The 17923-nt window shown below is 57.1% G+C and overlaps 2 protein-coding genes across 2 annotated transcripts in view; both read left to right on the top strand.

Moving 5' to 3' along the window:
• The window catches only part of ACOX3 (acyl-CoA oxidase 3, pristanoyl), a 922607-nt gene that overhangs the window by 159409 nt on the left and 745275 nt on the right, over positions 1-17923 (top strand). The window lies entirely within an intron of this gene.
• HTT (huntingtin) overlaps positions 1-17923 on the top strand; it is a 100937-nt gene that overhangs the window by 67954 nt on the left and 15060 nt on the right. Inside the window, exons 41-55 of the mRNA XM_029933175.1 lie at positions 186-327; positions 2202-2381; positions 2517-2693; positions 2950-3026; positions 4212-4350; positions 5269-5391; positions 7017-7230; positions 7572-7717; positions 9298-9475; positions 10374-10469; positions 12882-13069; positions 14560-14686; positions 16342-16442; positions 17242-17396; positions 17763-17902. Coding sequence (XP_029789035.1) covers positions 186-327; positions 2202-2381; positions 2517-2693; positions 2950-3026; positions 4212-4350; positions 5269-5391; positions 7017-7230; positions 7572-7717; positions 9298-9475; positions 10374-10469; positions 12882-13069; positions 14560-14686; positions 16342-16442; positions 17242-17396; positions 17763-17902 — 2183 coding nt within the window. The remainder of the gene's footprint in view (positions 1-185; positions 328-2201; positions 2382-2516; positions 2694-2949; positions 3027-4211; positions 4351-5268; positions 5392-7016; positions 7231-7571; positions 7718-9297; positions 9476-10373; positions 10470-12881; positions 13070-14559; positions 14687-16341; positions 16443-17241; positions 17397-17762; positions 17903-17923) is intronic.

Here is a 17923-nt window from a genome sequence, read left to right as displayed (position 1 = left end):
GCCTGCCCGCAGCCCCGTGCCAGCCTCGGCCAGGCACCCGGCGGTTTGCCCGTGAGACCCCGTTCGTTCGCTCCCACGCGTGCGCGGCCGTGGCTCAGAGGCCGGTGGCTAAGGGGGCGCGCCAGCCACGCCGTGGGGGGCGGCCGTCCCAGAAACGTTGTCAGCGTGCCTGTCACTCCTTCCAGGAGACGTAGTCTGTCCAGTACGAAGTCCCTCGGCCCCCAGGTGTCCGGAGAGGAGGAGGACTCCGACGCGGCCTCCAAGCCCGGAATGTGCAACAGAGAGATAGTGCGGCGGGGGGCTCTCATCCTCTTCTGCGATTATGTCGTAAGTCGGTAGGGGCGGGGGGTGCTTCCGCGGAGCCACCTCCCCAGTCCCCGCCACCAGCTCGGAGACCACGGGAGCGCTGGGCCCTGCCCCGGCCGGGGGCAGGCAGGGGGCGTGTCTGCGGGTCCCGTGCCAAGGGCGTCCGGAGCGCGGGCCTCACCTAGACGCTGTTCGTCGTCTGTGGAATGGGCCTTCGGTGCCCATGGCTGCATCTTAAAGCTCCTGGCTAAATGCCATCCTTTTTATTTTATTTTTGAGTTTATTTATTTATTTTGAGAGAGACAGAGACAGCATGAGTTGGGGAGGGGGAGAGAGAGAGAGGGAGAGCGGAATCCCAAGCAGGCTCCCCGCTGTCAGTGCGGAGCCCGACTCGGGGCTCCAGCTCACAAACCACGAGATCATGACCTGAGCCAAAACCAAGAGTCGGATGCTTAACCGACTGAGCCACCGAGTGCCCCAAATTCCATCCTCTTTAGAAAGGTAACATTTATGGAGTTTTTGACTATAAAACGAGCATCACATGTTTCACAGCAAAAATTGGCAAAATCCAGGGGTGCCTGGGTGACTCACTTGGTTGGGTGTCCCACTCTTGATTTTGGCTCAGGTCATGTTCTCATGGTTCATGGGATCGAACCCCTTGTCAGGCTCTGTGCTGACAGCATGGAGTCTTCTTGGGATTCTCTCTCCCTCCCCTCTGCCCCCTCCCCTTCTTGCACACTTTCTCTCAAAATAAATAAATACACATGAAGAAAAAATTAGACAATTGACAAAAACCCGTAAACGGAAGAAGATACCGTCTCCTTGTGATTGCATTACTCAGAAAGCCTGCTGTGGCATTTTGGCTGGGATCTGGTGCTTTTTCTCTCCGGCTGCAGAGCCCATGCGCGCTGGCAGGAATGTGGCGCGTCCGCGTGCCGCTTTCACCCAGCGGAGTGCGGGCGGCTCTCGGTCAGAGGGGAGGGGACTCCTTCAGGGAGCTAGTTGTTGTCAGAGAGATTACTTCTACTCATTTTCTTTACATACGGTTTTTATGTTGAAATAGTTTTTCGACCTTGTTCTACTTTTGAGAAGTAGCTTAGTATAGCATAATTATATGATGCTTTCACAGAAGCGTAAGAAAAATACTAATTTTATAAATTAAAGCACCAAGTTAGCCCCATAAAAATATTAATCATTAACCAATGTCAAAGAATTAATCTTATTTTACAATTTCTGCCTAGGAGGGTTATGAATTAGGATGAAAAGGCAACATACATAGTTAAAGGTAGATGTTTATTTCCTTATATGTCTTCAGTTTCTCTCCTTAATGTCCATTTGATTAGTGGAATATGTTCATATTTTGGATTCAGAAGTTCTGTCAGAACTGTGACAGGAACAGGGCCCCTTTTTCTCCAGGGACCTGTCACAGGATTGGAGAACTAGAGAACACTCCCGTTGGGCCAGACAGAGGCCCGGACAGAGCAGCGCCTGCCGAGCATGGGGGTGTCTGTCCCTTGGTCTCCGTCCAGTCACCTGAGGGCAGGGCAATGCTGCCCCGCCGGGCCCGCTGCCCTGGGGCCACTGGCCCGTGGGAGGCACCCGGGGGCTCCCCTGAGGCCTCTCTTCCCCAGCCCCTTGGCCCGTGTCCCCGAGCAGTGCTGGAATGTCACATTGCCCTGGCGGCTTTGGCCGCAGTGTAGGGTTGAAGGCGACAGAGTCTGTGAAGTGAGTTCCAACCCCGATGATCACTGATGGTCAGACACTGTGCATTTTCAGTGAAGATTATAATTTGGAATTCATTTTCCCTTTCCTACTCCTTCTGGTCTTTTCTATGGCATCAATGTCCATTCTATCCTTGTCTACTTGAAAATGAATCTTTCACTGTCTTTCCTCAGTGTCAGAACCTACACGACTCAGAGCACTTAACGTGGCTCATCGTGAATCATATTCAGGACCTGATCAATCTGTCCCACGAGCCTCCTGTGCAGGATTTCATCAGCGCCGTTCATCGGAACTCCGCCGCCAGCGGCCTCTTCATCCAGGCAATTCAGTCTCGTTGTGAGAACCTCTCAACCGTAAGTCTCTCTAGTGCCAACTATTGCCATCAGTTTTTTTTCTCCGCCTTAAAAATGTACTGTCAGAACTTGGAGAGCGCCGATTGCCAGCGGGGAAAGTCCTGTGCTCTTGCTGCTTTGCTCCTCCCCCTCCAGCCCATCGCCCTCAAGAAGACGCTTCAGTGCCTGGAAGGGATCCACCTCAGCCAGTCGGGCGCCGTGCTGACGCTGTACGTGGACAAGCTGCTCTGCACCCCGTTCCGGGTGCTGGCTCGCATGGTCGACACGCTGGCCTGTCGCCGGGTGGAGATGCTTTTGGCGGCAAATTTACAGGTACTAGAAAAACACTGATACTGATTGTAATGGAGAGCCTAGCAGAGCAGGTGAATCAGTTTTTTCCTCCACAGGCGTAGCGTTCACACGGCCGCTGAGGGAGACACGTACACAATGTTAGACCTCCCGGTGTGCCTGATGCGAGTGCTTGTACTTTGTGTAAACTGTGCACGCCATGCATTCCCTCTGACACCAGCGCGAGCTCGAGTGGGTTCTTACGTGTTACGCACCTGCTGATGTTTGTTGTCTCCTGCAGAGCAGCACGGCCCAGCTGCCAGTGGAGGAGCTAACCAGAATCCAGGAATACCTTCAGAGCAGTGGGCTGGCTCAGAGGTAATGCTCCCACCAGGCGTCCCTTGCTTTCGGACAGAAAGGCTTAGACTCGTGAGGGGCTAAGCCCAGGCCAAGACATCGCTGTGCCTTGTAGGGGAGCTTGCTGCAGACGGGCCTAGAGAGAAAGCCTTCCTCAGTTACACAGAACGGGACGCCCTTCATAAACCGCGAGGTCGGCTGACAGCGCCGTGTCCGCTGTGGGAGCGGACGAGCCTGCGTCCCGCTGGCTGGTTGAGAGCTTGTACGCGTCCAGGTGGCCTCGGTCCACCAGCCTGTCACAGATGGGGGCTTACCCACCTTATCTCAGCAGAATCGGTTGCGTGTAACTCTGCTGGTGTGGAAGTGTGAGCGTGTCCGAAAGAGGCCACCCAGCTCCTGGCACGCCAGAGTTACGTTTGCGTCTTGTTAAAATGTTCCTTCTGTGGTATTTATCACCTGATTGTGTTGCATAGTCTTTTAGAAGCCTTTACCAGAAATCCTGACTCTATTATAGGATTTGTTCAGCTAAATAGATAAAATATATCTTACCTTTAGATTTCCCCTTTTGCCCTCCACACGGGGAAGGCGTGTGCGAGAGACGGGGCGGGGGAGCATCCCCGTGCCGGGGCTTGTTGCCCGGTCCTCACTGGGGAAGGGGCGTGGCCCGGCGGGCAGCACGGGCTTTGGACGAGCTTGCTGCTGCGGGGCCACTCGTGGTGTCATTCGCAGCACGAGGTTGTGGCTCTCGTAACAGATGGTGGGAGGTCAAACTCTTACATTTTGATTGTAGATTTAGATTTCAGACCGGATGAGGAAGATTATAAATACCTTGTTCAAGATGAGGTGCTTCTTCTATGAAGCGAACACGAATTGGTACAAATTGTAACTTGTTGGGAGAATCGATGGGAGATTTTGTGCTCCTGGGTCTTAGAATCGATGATCTATTTTGCATCTGCACAGAACGCTCTCGTTAGCTGTTAGACCACGTGTTGCCCGTTAGGCTGAGCGAGCGTGAGCGGGTTGTAGCGGTGGGGCACGAGCGTGTGCTGTCGAGTACGCCAGAGCCTGACTGCACGCGACTCGCCCACGCGGCGTGGAGGCAGCCCCCACGAGAACGTGTCAGGCGCGCCGCGTCCTCCTTTGAGAAGCCACCATCACGTCTTGCCGTGGAGCTGTGTCCTGACCCCACGTGTGGTCACATTCCAGACACCAGAGGCTGTACTCCCTGCTGGACAGGCTCCGTCTCGCCACCGCACCGGGCTCCCGTGGCCCTTCTCCTCCGGTCACGTCCCACCCACTGGACGGGGATGGGCCCCTGGCCCTGGAGACCATCATTCCGGACAAAGTAAGTGCCGGGCGCGTGTCCGAGGCTCCCAAGGACTCTCAGCCTGTCCTGGTTCTCGCCGGCAGTGGACAGTGTCCCATCACTGACAGGATGCCCGAGATCCAGCCTAGGTCTTCAGCAGGAAGTGTGGGGTGAGACAGGAATTGCTGACTTGGGGCACTCGTGGTGTCTGTCAGGCAGAGGGGCGTCAGCATGGTTAACGGGGGGCAGGGAAGGAATGGCCGCAGCCTGCAGTCACAGTGCCTGCCCACTTGGCCTGTTTCCGTCTCCTTGAACCTGCTGACCTGCATGCTGAGCTCACCATCCCAAGGACCCTGGTACATTGCCACCACCCTTAGTATTCAAACCACAGAGCTCCGGCTGCTTGGGGCCTTGGCAGATCCTTGGCACTCTGTTTCCTGGAGGGAGGTCAGGTGGATATGAGCTTGGATTTTGAAAACCCATAGCCCAAGCACAGAGCGGCAGAGTTCGATGTGATTTGTTCAGAGCCTCTGCTGCGCTGGCCCTGGAGAGGGAGGAGTGAGGCGGACACCCCACAGGAGGTGATCAGGGCCCAGCCAGGCAGGGGCGGACAGTGGGCGAAGGCACAGGGCCTGCTGGCCTCACACTTGAACTGTTAGGAGGGCACGTGGGTGTTCACCAGGGGACAGAGAAGGAGAGACTGTCCGGTTAGTAATGGCGGGTCCAAAGACAGCCTTTCTGTCTGTTTCCATGGAAAAGGCCTCTGGTTCGGTGAGCAGCCTCACGGCCAGCTAGAATCCAGTGTTACCGCGGCTGCGTTCATGGCCCACCTGGGCCCCCTGTCCTTTGGTCCTGGGACCACAGGATAAGGGATGGAGGGCACAGAAACAACGTGTCTTTGGTGGAGTTGAAGCCCTGCCCACTTGTATGGCGTTATCACCTTTCTCTTCCTCCCAGGACTGGTACTTACGTCTAGTCAGATCCCAGTGCTGGACTAGGTCAGATTCTGCGCTGCTGGAAGGGGCCGAGCTGGTGAATCGGATTCCTCCCGCTGACATGAGCACATTCATGATGCACTCGGTACGGGGGAGAGCGGCAGGTCACTAGCAGGATGCTGGACTGGCTTCGTCGTCACGTGACTGACTTCGGACGTGTGCCGCTTGCTTTTCTGCCTTCATGGCAGAGACTGTGATCCCGACGGGATGGAGCGCGGGAGACTCTGGTCTCGGTGGGCGTGGAGAGGCCCTGATCCATTCAGGGGGAAAATTAGGGAGGCTCTAATCCAGATGGGCAGGACATTGTTCCAGCCACGTTAGAATCCAAATGACAGTATATTGTGTTTAAATCAACTTCTCACGCATTTGAAGGAAATGGGTTCTCTTAGATTACTGTCATTTCTCATCACACGTTCTCACCATCAGGAGGGAAGGTATTGAAATGGTATCATGGTGCACGATTCAGGGGACTCTCGTGGCATTCTGGAAATTGGTCTTTAGTAAGGCCCCTCCCCTTATTTTATGTAGGTCCTCTTGCCCCCACTACTCACAGTGAGGTCCCCTCCCTTCGTAACTTGGCGTTAGGCATTGCCCAGCCTCTCACTAGCTGTCATGAAGTCCCCATCCCCACACTGGATGCCATGCAGGCGGAGCTGGCCCAGAGGCCCTGGCAGAGCACACGCGTCCCCGTCTCTGCTCTTGGGCAGCCCCTGTGAAGAGCGGAGCCCTCCCCTCTGTGCCAGCCACAGCCTCCGCTTCCTTCCCAGACTTCCGGGGGGTGATGCAGTGCTGCCTCAGCATGACCAAATGGGGATGAGGAGCAGCAGGGACCTGGGGGCCTGCAGGGTGACTGCGGGAGGGTGGGGGGCAGCAAACGATGGGCTGGGTGAGAATGGAGAGGCTCAGGGTAGAGGTCACACAGCATCTGTTACCAAGTGCTAAGTTTTCATTAGAATGACAGTAGGCGCTGCATTGAAACAACACAGGAGTGGCTCACATCAATTTGCTGCAATCATTTTAAGCTCCATTCAATGAAAGCTGATTTGCTGAATGATAGATTTGATGAACTACTTATTGAATTTTCCAAATTCAGTAATTGGACTTTTAATAGCTTTTTAAGGGTTCTCGCTGTAGCAGAAATTTCAATTTGCATCACTGATTATGACATAGCTTTTCTGAACCTTACTAAAAGATGAATGTTCTACCTGAAAATTGGCCCCCAAAAATCCTTAAGTGGTTTTTAAAAATTGGCAAAACACAGTACACATTGATACATGGTCATAAGAAATGCTGGTTTTCAACCACAGTGTTGGCTGCTTTGATTTATTTCCACTGCTTTTGAACATGTCTTTTTCACGCTTGATGAATGTTTGGTGTTTCACTACATTTCTTGGGTGCCTCGTCAGCTTGATTTTGTATTTTTATGAATTAAAAATTACCTATGTTAAACTTTTTATTTCAACCATATCTGAAGGCATACAGGATTTAAAACATTTTTTTAATAATAATAAAGTACCCCAAAGAGATCAGAAATAAACTTCCCCGGGCGTACGGCATTTATTACGGAAAGGAGAATACTCTTCAGAGTATTTTGTTACGGTGGGCTCCTCTGTGTTATTTCACAATGTGCGCATCATCCTTCTGTTGGGTTTTTCTTGCTGCTTGAAAGCATGTGCTTGTTGTTACCGAACCGTTAACGTTCCGATTCAGGAATTCAACTTAAGCCTGTTGGCGCCGTGCCTGGGCCTGGGCATGCGCGAAGTCTCCGGAGGCCAGCGGAGTCCCCTTTTCGAAGCGGCTCGCCTGGCGACCCTGGACCGTGTGGCCGGCCTGACTCAGCAGCTCCCTGCCACCCACCATGTTTTCCAGCCGCTCCGCCCTGCGGAGCCCACCGCCTACTGGAGCAGACTGGACGATCTGTTTGGTAGTTAGAGTAGAAACTTCTTTTATTCTTTAAACACGCTGCAGACCCAGCCGTGCGCTTTGCGCTGGGTAAAGATGCGGTAAATACCGCTGACCCAGTAAACTGAGAGCGTGCATAGAGGTGATCGGGAGGCGGCGCTGGGACCCTAGCTCTCCGTGTCTGGCATGTGTGCCGCCTTGCCGCTCTTCGGCCCAGCCCTGGAGGGCACCGGGGTGGGCCTCCGAGGAAGGATGTCCGAGTCAGTCGCGGAGTTGGGTGTGGGTGCCTGCAGGTTCTCGGCCGCCCCACTGCCAGTCACGGGCCTCCGCCAGAGTGCGCTTACCCCCAGCCTTGTGTTTTAGGGGATGCTGTGTTCTATCGGTCCTTGACCACTCTGGCCCGGGCTCTGGCCCAGTACCTGCTGGTATTCTCCAAACTGCCTGGCCACTTGCACCTTCCTCCTGAGAAGGAGAGGGACACGGTGAAGTTTGTGGTCATGACCCTCGAGGTAAGAGGCAGCTGGGGTGGTGTTTTCCGAGCTAAGGGGGGCAATCACTAGAGAAGTCAGAAGGCAGTTTTGTCTGTGATCCGGGAGCTGTGCAGTCAGGCAGGCTCCCGTCACCGAGTCCCTACCTGCAGGCGGTCGAGCATCACATCTGTCCCCATCTTAGAGCACTTTCACATCCCCTGACCGCACTGCTTCCTCACCGGGGCCTTGGGAGACCGGCACCATGGCGCTTCCGAACCCTTTTTTAGAGCCAGGCCTGGGACCTGGACTCCCGCCCGCAGCTGTCCCCCCCGCGTGTCTGGGGCGAGGACATGGGTCCTAGAGGAGGGTCTGGTGGGACGGAGCAGAGGTCACTGGAGAGATGGGCAGAAGCATCTCCCAAACAGCCAAGGGAGTCACGTGCTTATGTGTAGATCTCTTTCCTGATCCTACGATCCTTTCATTTCATGACAGATACCCGTCAAATATTTTTTCTAGGGAAAAGGAAGCACAGCTGATGTAGTGTGGTTCCTAGTTTTAGATAATTGAAGAAAAACAGTCTGGGAAAATTATGTTTTAAGTTGAGCAATAAACCTGGATGTTTCAGCCATGGGAAATTCAACACTGTTAGCACTTACAGTCACCCCTAAAATGTGTACATGCTGTGGGTGTGTTACCTTTCCATACGACTTCCGAAAAATAGTCTAGCCTGCATCCCTGCAGCTAGAGACCAGAGCGGTGCTTCTCAGCCGAAGCAGGACACGGCTGACCCTGCGTCAGCGCCGCCTGCCACTCAGCAGGGAGCGGGGCGGGCGTGAGGCAGGCCGCGGGCAGGGCAAGGTGCTCGCACGCATCGCCTCGCTCAGGTCTTCCTGTACTTCTGCGGCACGGGCCCTGTCACTCCCATTTCACAGACGAGGAAAGCGGGGCTTAGAGAGGTTTGGTGGCTTGCCCAGGTTCACCCACTAGGACGTAGCCAGTACATATTTGAACCCGAGCCTGGCCGTGTCCAGGACCCGTGCTCTCAGATTCAGCCCCTGCCTACGACCGGGGCAAGGCCTGCCTGTGCCCTGGGAGCCCTGAGTACGAGCCTGGCCTGGAGGCCATGTGGCCAGCAGAGGATTGTTGAGAGAGACAGAGCACGCGTGGGTGAGGGGAACATAGAGAAAGGGAGGCGCCGAATCCGAAGCAGGTTCCAGGCTCCGAGCTGTCGGCGCACAGCCTGATGTAGGGCTCAGGCCCACGAACAGCGAGATCATGACCTGAACCAAAGTCAGATGTTTAGTTGACTGAGCCACCCACGCACCCTGGCCAGAGAAGGATTTCTAGAGGAGCCTGCAGAGCTGACGGAAGGAGGAGCAGCGAGATCAGGTGGCCATTCTGGCAGAGAGGGGAGCCCCGGGCACTTTGGGGAGCAGGTGGTCAGGCTTGAATGTAAGGCACTGGGCGACGGAGGCGCAGCCTTCTGGAAGGGGAATCAGGACCGGCCAGCCTCCCGCGCTGTGGCCAGTTCCCCGGGAGCTGGGGGTTGCCTGCTCCCAGACGGCCTGAAGACGGGTAGGAAGCAGGTCTGAGCCGCCTGACGCCCCCCTCCCCCATAGGCGCTGTCCTGGCACTTGATCCACGAGCAGATCCCGCTGAGTCTGGACCTGCAGGCGGGCCTGGACTGCTGCTGCCTGGCCCTGCGGCTGCCCGGCCTCTGGAGCGCGCTCTCCGCCCCCGAGATGGCGACGCGCACCTGCTCCCTCATCCACTGCGTCCGCTTCGTGCTGGAGGCCGGTGAGTCCGGGCCGCGGGGGCTTTCCCTCCTTTCTCACCGGACCCAGCCAGCAGCTCTGCAGACCGAGTCACAGACATTTATTTGGTGCCGCCTGTTTACCAGGCGCTAAGCAAGGAACAGGGGGTGAATTGGAAGACAAAATACGAGCCTTGTGTTACTCACCAGTGTCTTAGATTCTGCACTGGAATTGAACTTGAGTTTGCTTTTGTAGCCATTTTGTTTAGATTTTAGAGTGCCAAGTTTCATAAAAAATACTCCTAATGTTATGTCCCTTTGATCTATGGTCCTAGCTGACTGTTTCATGCTTTTAGTCCTAAGTGGCCAGAAGATTTAATAAGACTACATTAGAAAGAGTGTTTTCTGTTATAGTCAGAATGCTTGTGTCCATGATGCATTGTAATACTAATGCATTATAAAAATGAGAGTGACTTATTCTTTTCAGGGAACAGTGTCCTTAACGAGGGTCATTAGCCAAAATTTCTTAACAATTGGACATTATACTTCACATGTTAAGAGGGTGTTTTGAAGTTTCATTGTTCAAATTGTTTGCATCTGTGCGTTTGTAGTCAACTTGAAAACGAAGACCTCGGGAGTAGCCTTTCAAAGCCAGACTTCTGGGGGACGGCAGCCATGCTCGTGCGGCAGTGATGCCTCACGAGCTGGGGTTCAAACCCTTCAGGGCGAGAGGTGGAGACTCGGGCAGCGGGCGGACTTAGGAATCTCCACCTGGAGATCTCCCGAGTGTTTCTGACCCGGAGACTGATACCTGGTCCTAAGACCTCGACCTCATCTGACTTAGTCTGTCACCTTGAAATGTTACAAAGTGACGTTAATGTCAAAACTTGAATAAAAAGAAATAGTGACGCGGAAATTCTCTTTGTTCTGTTGTGATTTCAGTTGTGGTGCAGCCTGGGGACCAGCTCCTTAGTCCAGACAGAAGGATAAACACCCCAAAGGCTGCCCGAGAGGATGAAGTGGATTCAAACACACAAAGTAAGTCTCAGGACCCATTGTTTTTCTTACCCTGTTTCTGTGGGGCCTTGAAACTCATTAATAAGAGACTTTGAAAACGGTCAGTGTGAACTCTTGAAAGCTTACTCCCCTTAGCTGCATGCCGTCGCTTAGCTCTCGGCTGGAGCCACTTTGCGGGCGCCACCTGCGTGTGCTCTTCCCTCTGCTCGCACGCTGGCTCTCTCCACCTGGCTTTCTCTTTGGTCCCCCAAACGTAGCTGGGGCGCCACCTCCCCAGGGAAGCCCTCCGGATGTCCCCACAGCCACCCCTCCCCACCGGGTGCCGCGCGGGGCTCCCTGCTCTAGTCTCCCCTGGACTCCGAGCTCCCTGCGGGCCGGGACTCTGTTCCCTCCGTGTTCTCGCTGTGGTGCGCGCTGGGTGACGAGCCAGCGGGGAGGGCCGCGGAGGGCTGGCGGCCAGCGGGATGCCCGCCGGAGTGGCGGGGACGGAGCGCCCCTCAGCCGTGTGGTCTGGTGAGTTTAGATGACAGTTACTGCTCATCCTGCGAGGACACATGCAGCTCTCCGAGATTTAGACGGGACTGTGCTAATGTCCTGATTCAGGTCCCTCCCTCTTTCAGCCTGCTGAGGCAGGCTGGGGGGCAGCTCTCGGCTGAGGGACTGCTTGCCGCTGGGGGCCCTCAGGCTCCTGGGCCGTGCCGGCTCCTCACCCGGAGGCTGTGCCTGGAAGGGCGGCCTGCAGCCCGGCCCGCCGCCATGCCCAGGGACGGCAGCAAACGCCAGCTGGTGGGTCTCGGCTGCCCCTCTTGCGGAGCTCTCTTCCTCGGAGTACTAGGGGCTTAGCCATATTCTGGTGGCTTAAGAAAGCATGCTTTGTTCAGGGGCCCGGGGGGCTCAGGTCAGTGAAGTGTCCGGCTTCAGCAGAGGTCACGATCTCACAATTCATGGGTTCGAGCCCCACGTCAGGCTCTGTGCTGACCGCTCAGAGCCTGGAGCCTGTTTCCAATTCTGTGTCTCCCTCTCTCTCTGCCCCTCCCCTGCTTGTGTTCTCTCTTTCTCTCACTCTTTCACTCACTCAAAGAAAAGTACACATTTTTTAAAACACCTTCTTCAGAGCACGTACATGAATGCTCTCTGTTCGCCAGCTTTTGTGCAAACCCAGCCAATGGGGGTCTTTCCCCGTCGTTAGTTTTGAGCCTGGAGGTTTTGAACTAGGGCCTGTTCTAGGCTCTTCAGTTGTCTAACCGTCCAGAAACAGCAGTGTTTCCGTTCCCGGCCGAGCTTCTCCACGGGCTCGCCTCAGAGCTCTCCGGTTCTGTCAGCGGCGGGGGTTCCGTGCTCCGCTGGGAGGCGCCCTCCCCGCTCGGCCACTTCCTCGCCAGTTACCCTCGGGGCGCCCGCAGTGAGGGTGTGGGCGACCCCGCCCGGCACCCAGAGCGGGCGCCCGTCGTGTTAGAAGTGCTCAGCAAGCGGCATAATTTTCGTCTGTTCCTCGCAACACTTTGGGCGTTTCAGGGGCTCGCGTCAGAGTGCGCAGGCTGGCGGCCGGAGCTGTGCCCCTTCTCCGTGGCCCTGCTTGGGCCGCTCACTGTCGTCCTGGCCAGAGGAGGAATGATAGGGTGACACCTCCTAAGGACAGCCGGTCAGGGGTTCCCGGCCGGCTCAGCCTGTAGAGCAGGCGACTCGTGGTCTCGGGATAGTGAGTTTGAGCCCCGTGTTGGGCATAGAGTTTACTTTTTTAAAAAAGCGTTATTAAAGACAGCCTCGTCTCTCTCAGTGTGGCGCTTGACTGTGTGAGCCCGGTCCGAATCCCTTCTCCGTCCGAGGAGGTCGCTTACCTGTCTAGCCTCAAACCCAGGGGTCAGCACCATGTACAACCCCAAGCACGCCTCCGCTCCACAGATGACGTTCGGGCACAGACTCTGTGCCAGACTCAAAGTGACTGGGGAACGTGGCCTGCCCCCGTGCTGCGGTCCTCTCCTCAGGCCCTGGGGTCTCCTCAGGGGTTCTGGGGTGAGACTTGGCACCCCTTGGAGTCCCACCGCCAGCCCGGAGCAGCCCTGAGGCGGTGCCTCCTGACTTACAGCACGGCGCCTTGCGCCCCAGCTGGGGGAGGAGCCCAGGGCCTGGAGGGGCGGCCTCTCCGGGTGTTGGCCGGCCGGCGCGGCCGCGGGGTGCAGGGTGGGCAGGAGTGCGAGACGGGCTCAAGGCAACGGCCCTGCAGGCGTGCGGAGGCCTTCGCACTTAGATAGATTTGAAGAAGGTAACAGGAGGTGCAGTGGGCTCCGCGTCCGTGGCTCGAGCAGCTGGCCGTAGGGCTGTGCCTTCGGCGGAGGGGGCGGTGGGTGGGGGGAGGTCAAGAGTGGGGCGGGGGGAGGCGGGTTAGGGACTGGCCTTGGCAGAACAGCCCTCTGAACCACGGTGCTTGTTTAGGCCCGGCGTACATTGCCGCAGCCTGTGGGATGGTGGCAGAGATGGTGGAGGCCTTGCCGTCGGTGTTGGCCCTGGGCCACAAGAGGAACAGCAGCACCCCGGCGTTCCTCACGTCGGTGCTCAAGAACATCATCATCAGCCTGGCTCGCTTGCCCCTGGTCAACAGCTACACGCGCGTCCCCCCACTGGTGAGTCTGGGCACTCCTTGGCGGAAGAACGACCCTCGGGAGCGTCCTGCGTGGTGCAGTCTTCGGGGGCGGGAGTCGAGGACCTGACGTCCCTGGGCACGGTGGCCGGCAGTCCGCGGTAGAGCTGCTGGGTTTTCCAAAACGGGGTGAGGCGTTACCCCCCGAAGTAAGCTTTCTCTACCGCCAGCCGGTACTTGGGGGTGGGTGTGGTGGGCGAGGAGCGAGACTCCTCCGTTGAAGGGCGGGCCGGAAGTCACGTCCCCGGGCCCTTCCCTTCCCAAGCTGGCACCGGCTGGTGGTGTTCAGCTCTTTCAGCACACAGCCGCTTCCGGCGCCCTTGACGGCAAGTCGTCCTCGGAACCACTTGGAAGGCGGTTTTAACAGGGACTCTGCCCCGTATGACAGGAAGGGCGTAGTGTGAGCAGGTAGAGGGTTGGTGGTGACCGTGTGGCCTCTCCCAGGGCAGGCTGCCTTGGCCCTCCACAGCCTGCCCCGACAAGGAACGGGGTGAGACGGGGTGAACACGGCAGGTCGAGGGGAGCCAGGCCCGAGAGGGAAGGTGCTGGTCTCTGGCCCGCAGGGCACAACCTAGTGCATGTGTGCGAGAGGGGGATTCTGGGCAGGCGGTGCAGAGGGTGCTGCCCGGGGAGCGGAGCTGCCCCCCACCCCCACTGGGGTCTGTGCTCCGCATGCAGGACGTCACCCTAGGTCTTGCTTGGGACAGCTGTACCTCTGGAGGGGAATGGGGCCGCTGTGGGAGGCGCAGTCCCGGAGGTCACCGTGTCTGGAGTAGAAGCCACAGGACACTGGCCCAGACAGGTGTAGCGGGGGCCTCCTCGGGCAGGGGCCTGAGCCCCAAGGGGGCGGTGGTGAGGAGGGTGCGCTGAGCAACTTAGCGAGACCGGTGAGAGACACAAGGCACTGAAGCTGTTGAAGGGGCCGGGCCTCAGGAATCTGGAGCTGAGCCCTCGGCCTGAGCACCCCGAGTCTTCTTCAGCTTTGCCAGAGCAGTCAGCCCAGCCGGCCGGGGGCTCGGCCGCTCCTGCTGCTGGGACCACCTGGGGTCCACCTTCGATTTGCCCAGTTTCAAGTGCGGATGGCATGGCTTTTTCTAAGTGCAGCCGAACTTCTTAATCTCCCACCCCAGCTCTGTGGGTGAGGGCGTCCCTGCCCACATGTGATGACCAGGGTGCCACCAGCGCGGACCCTCTAGAACCTGACTTCCTGAGCCGCCGGCCTGGGGGGTGGCAGGGTGGCAGCAGTTGGCGAAGGGGGGGCGGTTGGGGGGGAGGGGGAGGGGAGGTCAGAGCGAATCAGTGAGCACACGACGGGAAGGAGATCCTCAGGGAGCACGGGCGCTATTTTCCCGGGAAGGTGGTGAGTGCAGTCAGGGCCACTGGCCTCTGGAGGGAGATTGTGCTAGGGAGACAGGACTTCGTCCGCATGGCTGTCCTGACATGACCGGGGTCGCTTTCGTTTTCATCTTTCAGGTTTGGAAACTTGGGTGGTCGCCCAAGCCGGGAGGGGAGTTCGGTACAGTGTTTCCTGAGATCCCGGTGGAGTTCCTGCAGGAGAAGGAGGTGTTTAAGGAGTTCATCTACCGCGTCAACACGCTAGGTACCCTGAGTTTCTCTTCCAGAAACGTTAGACCTCAAGGCGCGTTTGCCTGTTTCTTCTCGGTGTTCCGTAAAGGATTTAGGGCAGGATGTGAGCGTGTGTGGGTACAAAACCGTTAACAAGGAAAAGTCCTCTCCAGGTTAGTGTGGTGCTGCTGGGTGTTGGGTGGGGGAGAGGGTGTGGCCCCAGGTTTTCACACACGGGCTTGTGTGGAGCTGGCACAGGGCCGGCGGGAGAGAAGGTGCTGCCCAGTCGAGTCTGTGCACTGTGTTCCTGGGCTGCGAGTGCTCCGCGCGGGTGCAGGGCGAGCAGGGGAGCGTGGACGGTACTGTGCAGACGACACTGGGCTCTGGGTGCGGGGAGCAGGTCCCCTCAGCCTCCGGGACGCCTGGTTCTGTCATCCACGGAGTCGTTACGGACTCAGAAACGTGGAGGGATGCATCTGACACACGGCAAGCCTGTGACAGCAACATGCATAGTTCTCCCGTCAGGACTGTCGCCCACTTTCCGCAGCCTGTGGAGGTGGCGTCTCTGTCCCCATCGCACGGCTGTGGGTGCAGTCCAGTCCGGTGGCAGGGTCATAGCTGGCCGACCTGAAGGTTCGTCTCGCGAGCTGGGCCTGGGCCTCTGCCTGCATGTGGGGCCCGCCCTTCTCTCAGGCATGTGAAGGTTCTGCTCCCAGAAGGTTCAGGCAGCCAGTGCCCTCTCACCTCTGCCTTTGCCTTGAGTGAAGCAGACAGTTCACGACCTTGTCCAAAGTGAAAGCCAGGAGCGACCTAAGAGCCTTGGGAAGCTTGACATCTTTCTGCTCCTTCACGTCTCCTGGCCACCCCGTGTGACCTCCGTTCCTTTTCTCGCTCAGGCATCTTGGTGCCTAAATTGTCACTCGGGCCAGGACAGCTCCACAGTCTCTTCCTGATGTGGCCTTGGCTCATGCCTTTTCCTTCGTGCTTCTTGACCTTTTCCCTTAACTCGATGGCGTAGGCCTCTGCCTGGATCTCCGCCAGCTTCCACAGGCCAGTTGTCTGAGTCCCTCCACCTCCCTCTGTGTCCACGTCTACCTAGGAGATCCTGAAAGTTGATGCTCTGGTTTTCCTGCCCTGTCACTTGCGGCCATAACACGGGTGGCACGGGCACCCCAGCAACTTTCCGTCCTTTCTTAATCTGCCGCTCTTCTAGACGGGCTCAGAGAAGCCATTGCTTTCACTTTTTAAATGTTGAACAGCTTTATTGAGGTGGAATTCACAAAGCACACATTTCACCCACTCAGAGCGTGTAGTTAGCAGTCTGGTGTTCACATAGGGTGACGCCGCCCGTGGCCGGTGCTGTGGCCGGACTTTGTGGGAGGTGTGTCAGCCCTCTGAACAGGGCAGAAGTGGCTCTGCGCCCCCCCAGTGTACCTGCTGGGCGTCGCTCCCCCCGAGTGTCCTCAGTGGAGGGTTCGGCAGGGGGCCTGGGCTGAACTCCTCCTGTGCCGCTGGCTTGTGTGGCCTCAGACGTGCACTTCCATGTCCTCACTGGTGGCACAGAGCTGGCAGTGGCGGCATTTTGGCATTGGTGCTTGCAGCAAGGGGGGCTGCTGTATGTGGCACCCTCGGGTAGCCCCTGTCCTGGCACGGGTGACCTTCTGTCTCATGTGACATTTACATTCCTAGGGTGGACCAGCCGCACCCAGTTTGAGGAAACGTGGGCCACCCTCCTCGGTGTCCTGGTGACCCAGCCCCTCGTGATGGAGCAGGAGGAGAGCCCACCGGAGGTAAGGTCGCGTGCAGGCCCATGCATCCACCAGTTGGCACACGGGCACTTAGAGTTATCTGTGGGAGCCCAAGGAAGGGCAGCGAGCTCGTTTTCCTGGTCTTACTCGCCAACGAGTAGCCAGCTCATGTCAGACTAGTGCTGTGGAACAGGAGCAAACCCCCCTCCCTCCAAGGTTTGAGCGGCCTGGATGCCCAGTGGATGGAGTACATTTCATCATAACGCATTATGTGTGAAGGGTAAGATTGTAGCCTTTCTGGACAGTTGTTTATCAGCATTCAGCTGCGGCACGGAGGTTGAATCAAGTGAAGAGGCTCGTTATAAAGGCAGCGTACACGTTTGCACCTTGGAATGTTAGGGGGTGTTATGTTCCTATAATATTAGCCAAATCCATGTCTGAGAAGGCAGATCCTGAGATACCGAAAGTCACAGCATGGAAGTCCCTAAGTCTTCAAGCAGGCATGCTACGAACTTGTAGGAGTGAGTGTTCAGAGTGGACATACGTCTGAAATCCCGATTGTCTTTAAATTCATATGTAGGATCAGTAACTTGTCACATGCAGAGTTCCTGACATTAGTGATGGGATTTCAGGGCAACTTCTAAAGTAATTATGTTTGGAGGTTTGTGTCTATAGGAGACCTTGTTTTGAAAGGTGGACATTTGCCCGTTAGATTGGCGCCCGGGCTGTAAGGGCACATCGCCTGAGGCCATGGCCCTCAGGCTCTGTGGGCGGGAGGCAGCAAAAGTGGTTCTCCCCGTCTGGCCCTCGTGACTTGGTAAAGCGTGGGCTCTCCTTCCAGGAAGACACGGAGAGGACCCAGATCCACGTGCTGGCCGTGCAGGCCATCACCTCCCTGGTGCTGAGCGCGATGACCGTGCCCGTGGCCGGCAACCCGGCCGTGAGCTGCCTGGAGCAGCAGCCCCGGAACAAGCCCCTGAAGGCTCTCGACACCAGGTGGGGACCGCGAGGGGCCTCTCCACCCGTGCAGGTGACCGGCACCTTCTCCCCGGGCCTTCGCCTCTGTTGCCAGGATCACACACCAAAACATTTGTGGGTGTTGCTGCACGAAGCACATTCTAAGGTGGTTTGGGGACCGGGGCTGTGCGGCCAGGATGGCGCGGGGGCCCTGGAGTGCTCGAGACAGCCCAGCGGGGACCAGGCCGGGGCACGTGGACAGGCATCCCCTCCAAGGGAGCGCCATTTGCGGTTATAGGCACCCGGGTCTCCTTTTGGCAAAGCTGGAGGAAGCCCTGAAGCGTTTTCCTTTTAAGGTTTTGAAGGAAGCAAAATACTCTTTTCAACCTTTGTTCTGAACGCTAGGTTTGGGAGGAAGCTGAGCGTCATCAGAGGAATTGTGGAGCAGGAGATCCAAGCGATGGTTTCCAAGAGAGAGAACGTCGCCACCCACCACTCGTACCAAGCGTGGGACCCCGTGCCCTCTCTCTCTCCAGCTACCACAGGTGCCCACGGGAGGGCGGGCC

The sequence above is a fragment of the Suricata suricatta genome, chromosome 1, assembly GCF_006229205.1.
Source record: "Suricata suricatta isolate VVHF042 chromosome 1, meerkat_22Aug2017_6uvM2_HiC, whole genome shotgun sequence".
In the NCBI taxonomy this organism is placed as follows: domain Eukaryota; kingdom Metazoa; phylum Chordata; class Mammalia; order Carnivora; family Herpestidae; genus Suricata; species Suricata suricatta.
The sequence above is the reverse complement of the archived record's forward strand: the minus strand, read 5'-3'. Positions and strand labels throughout refer to the sequence as shown.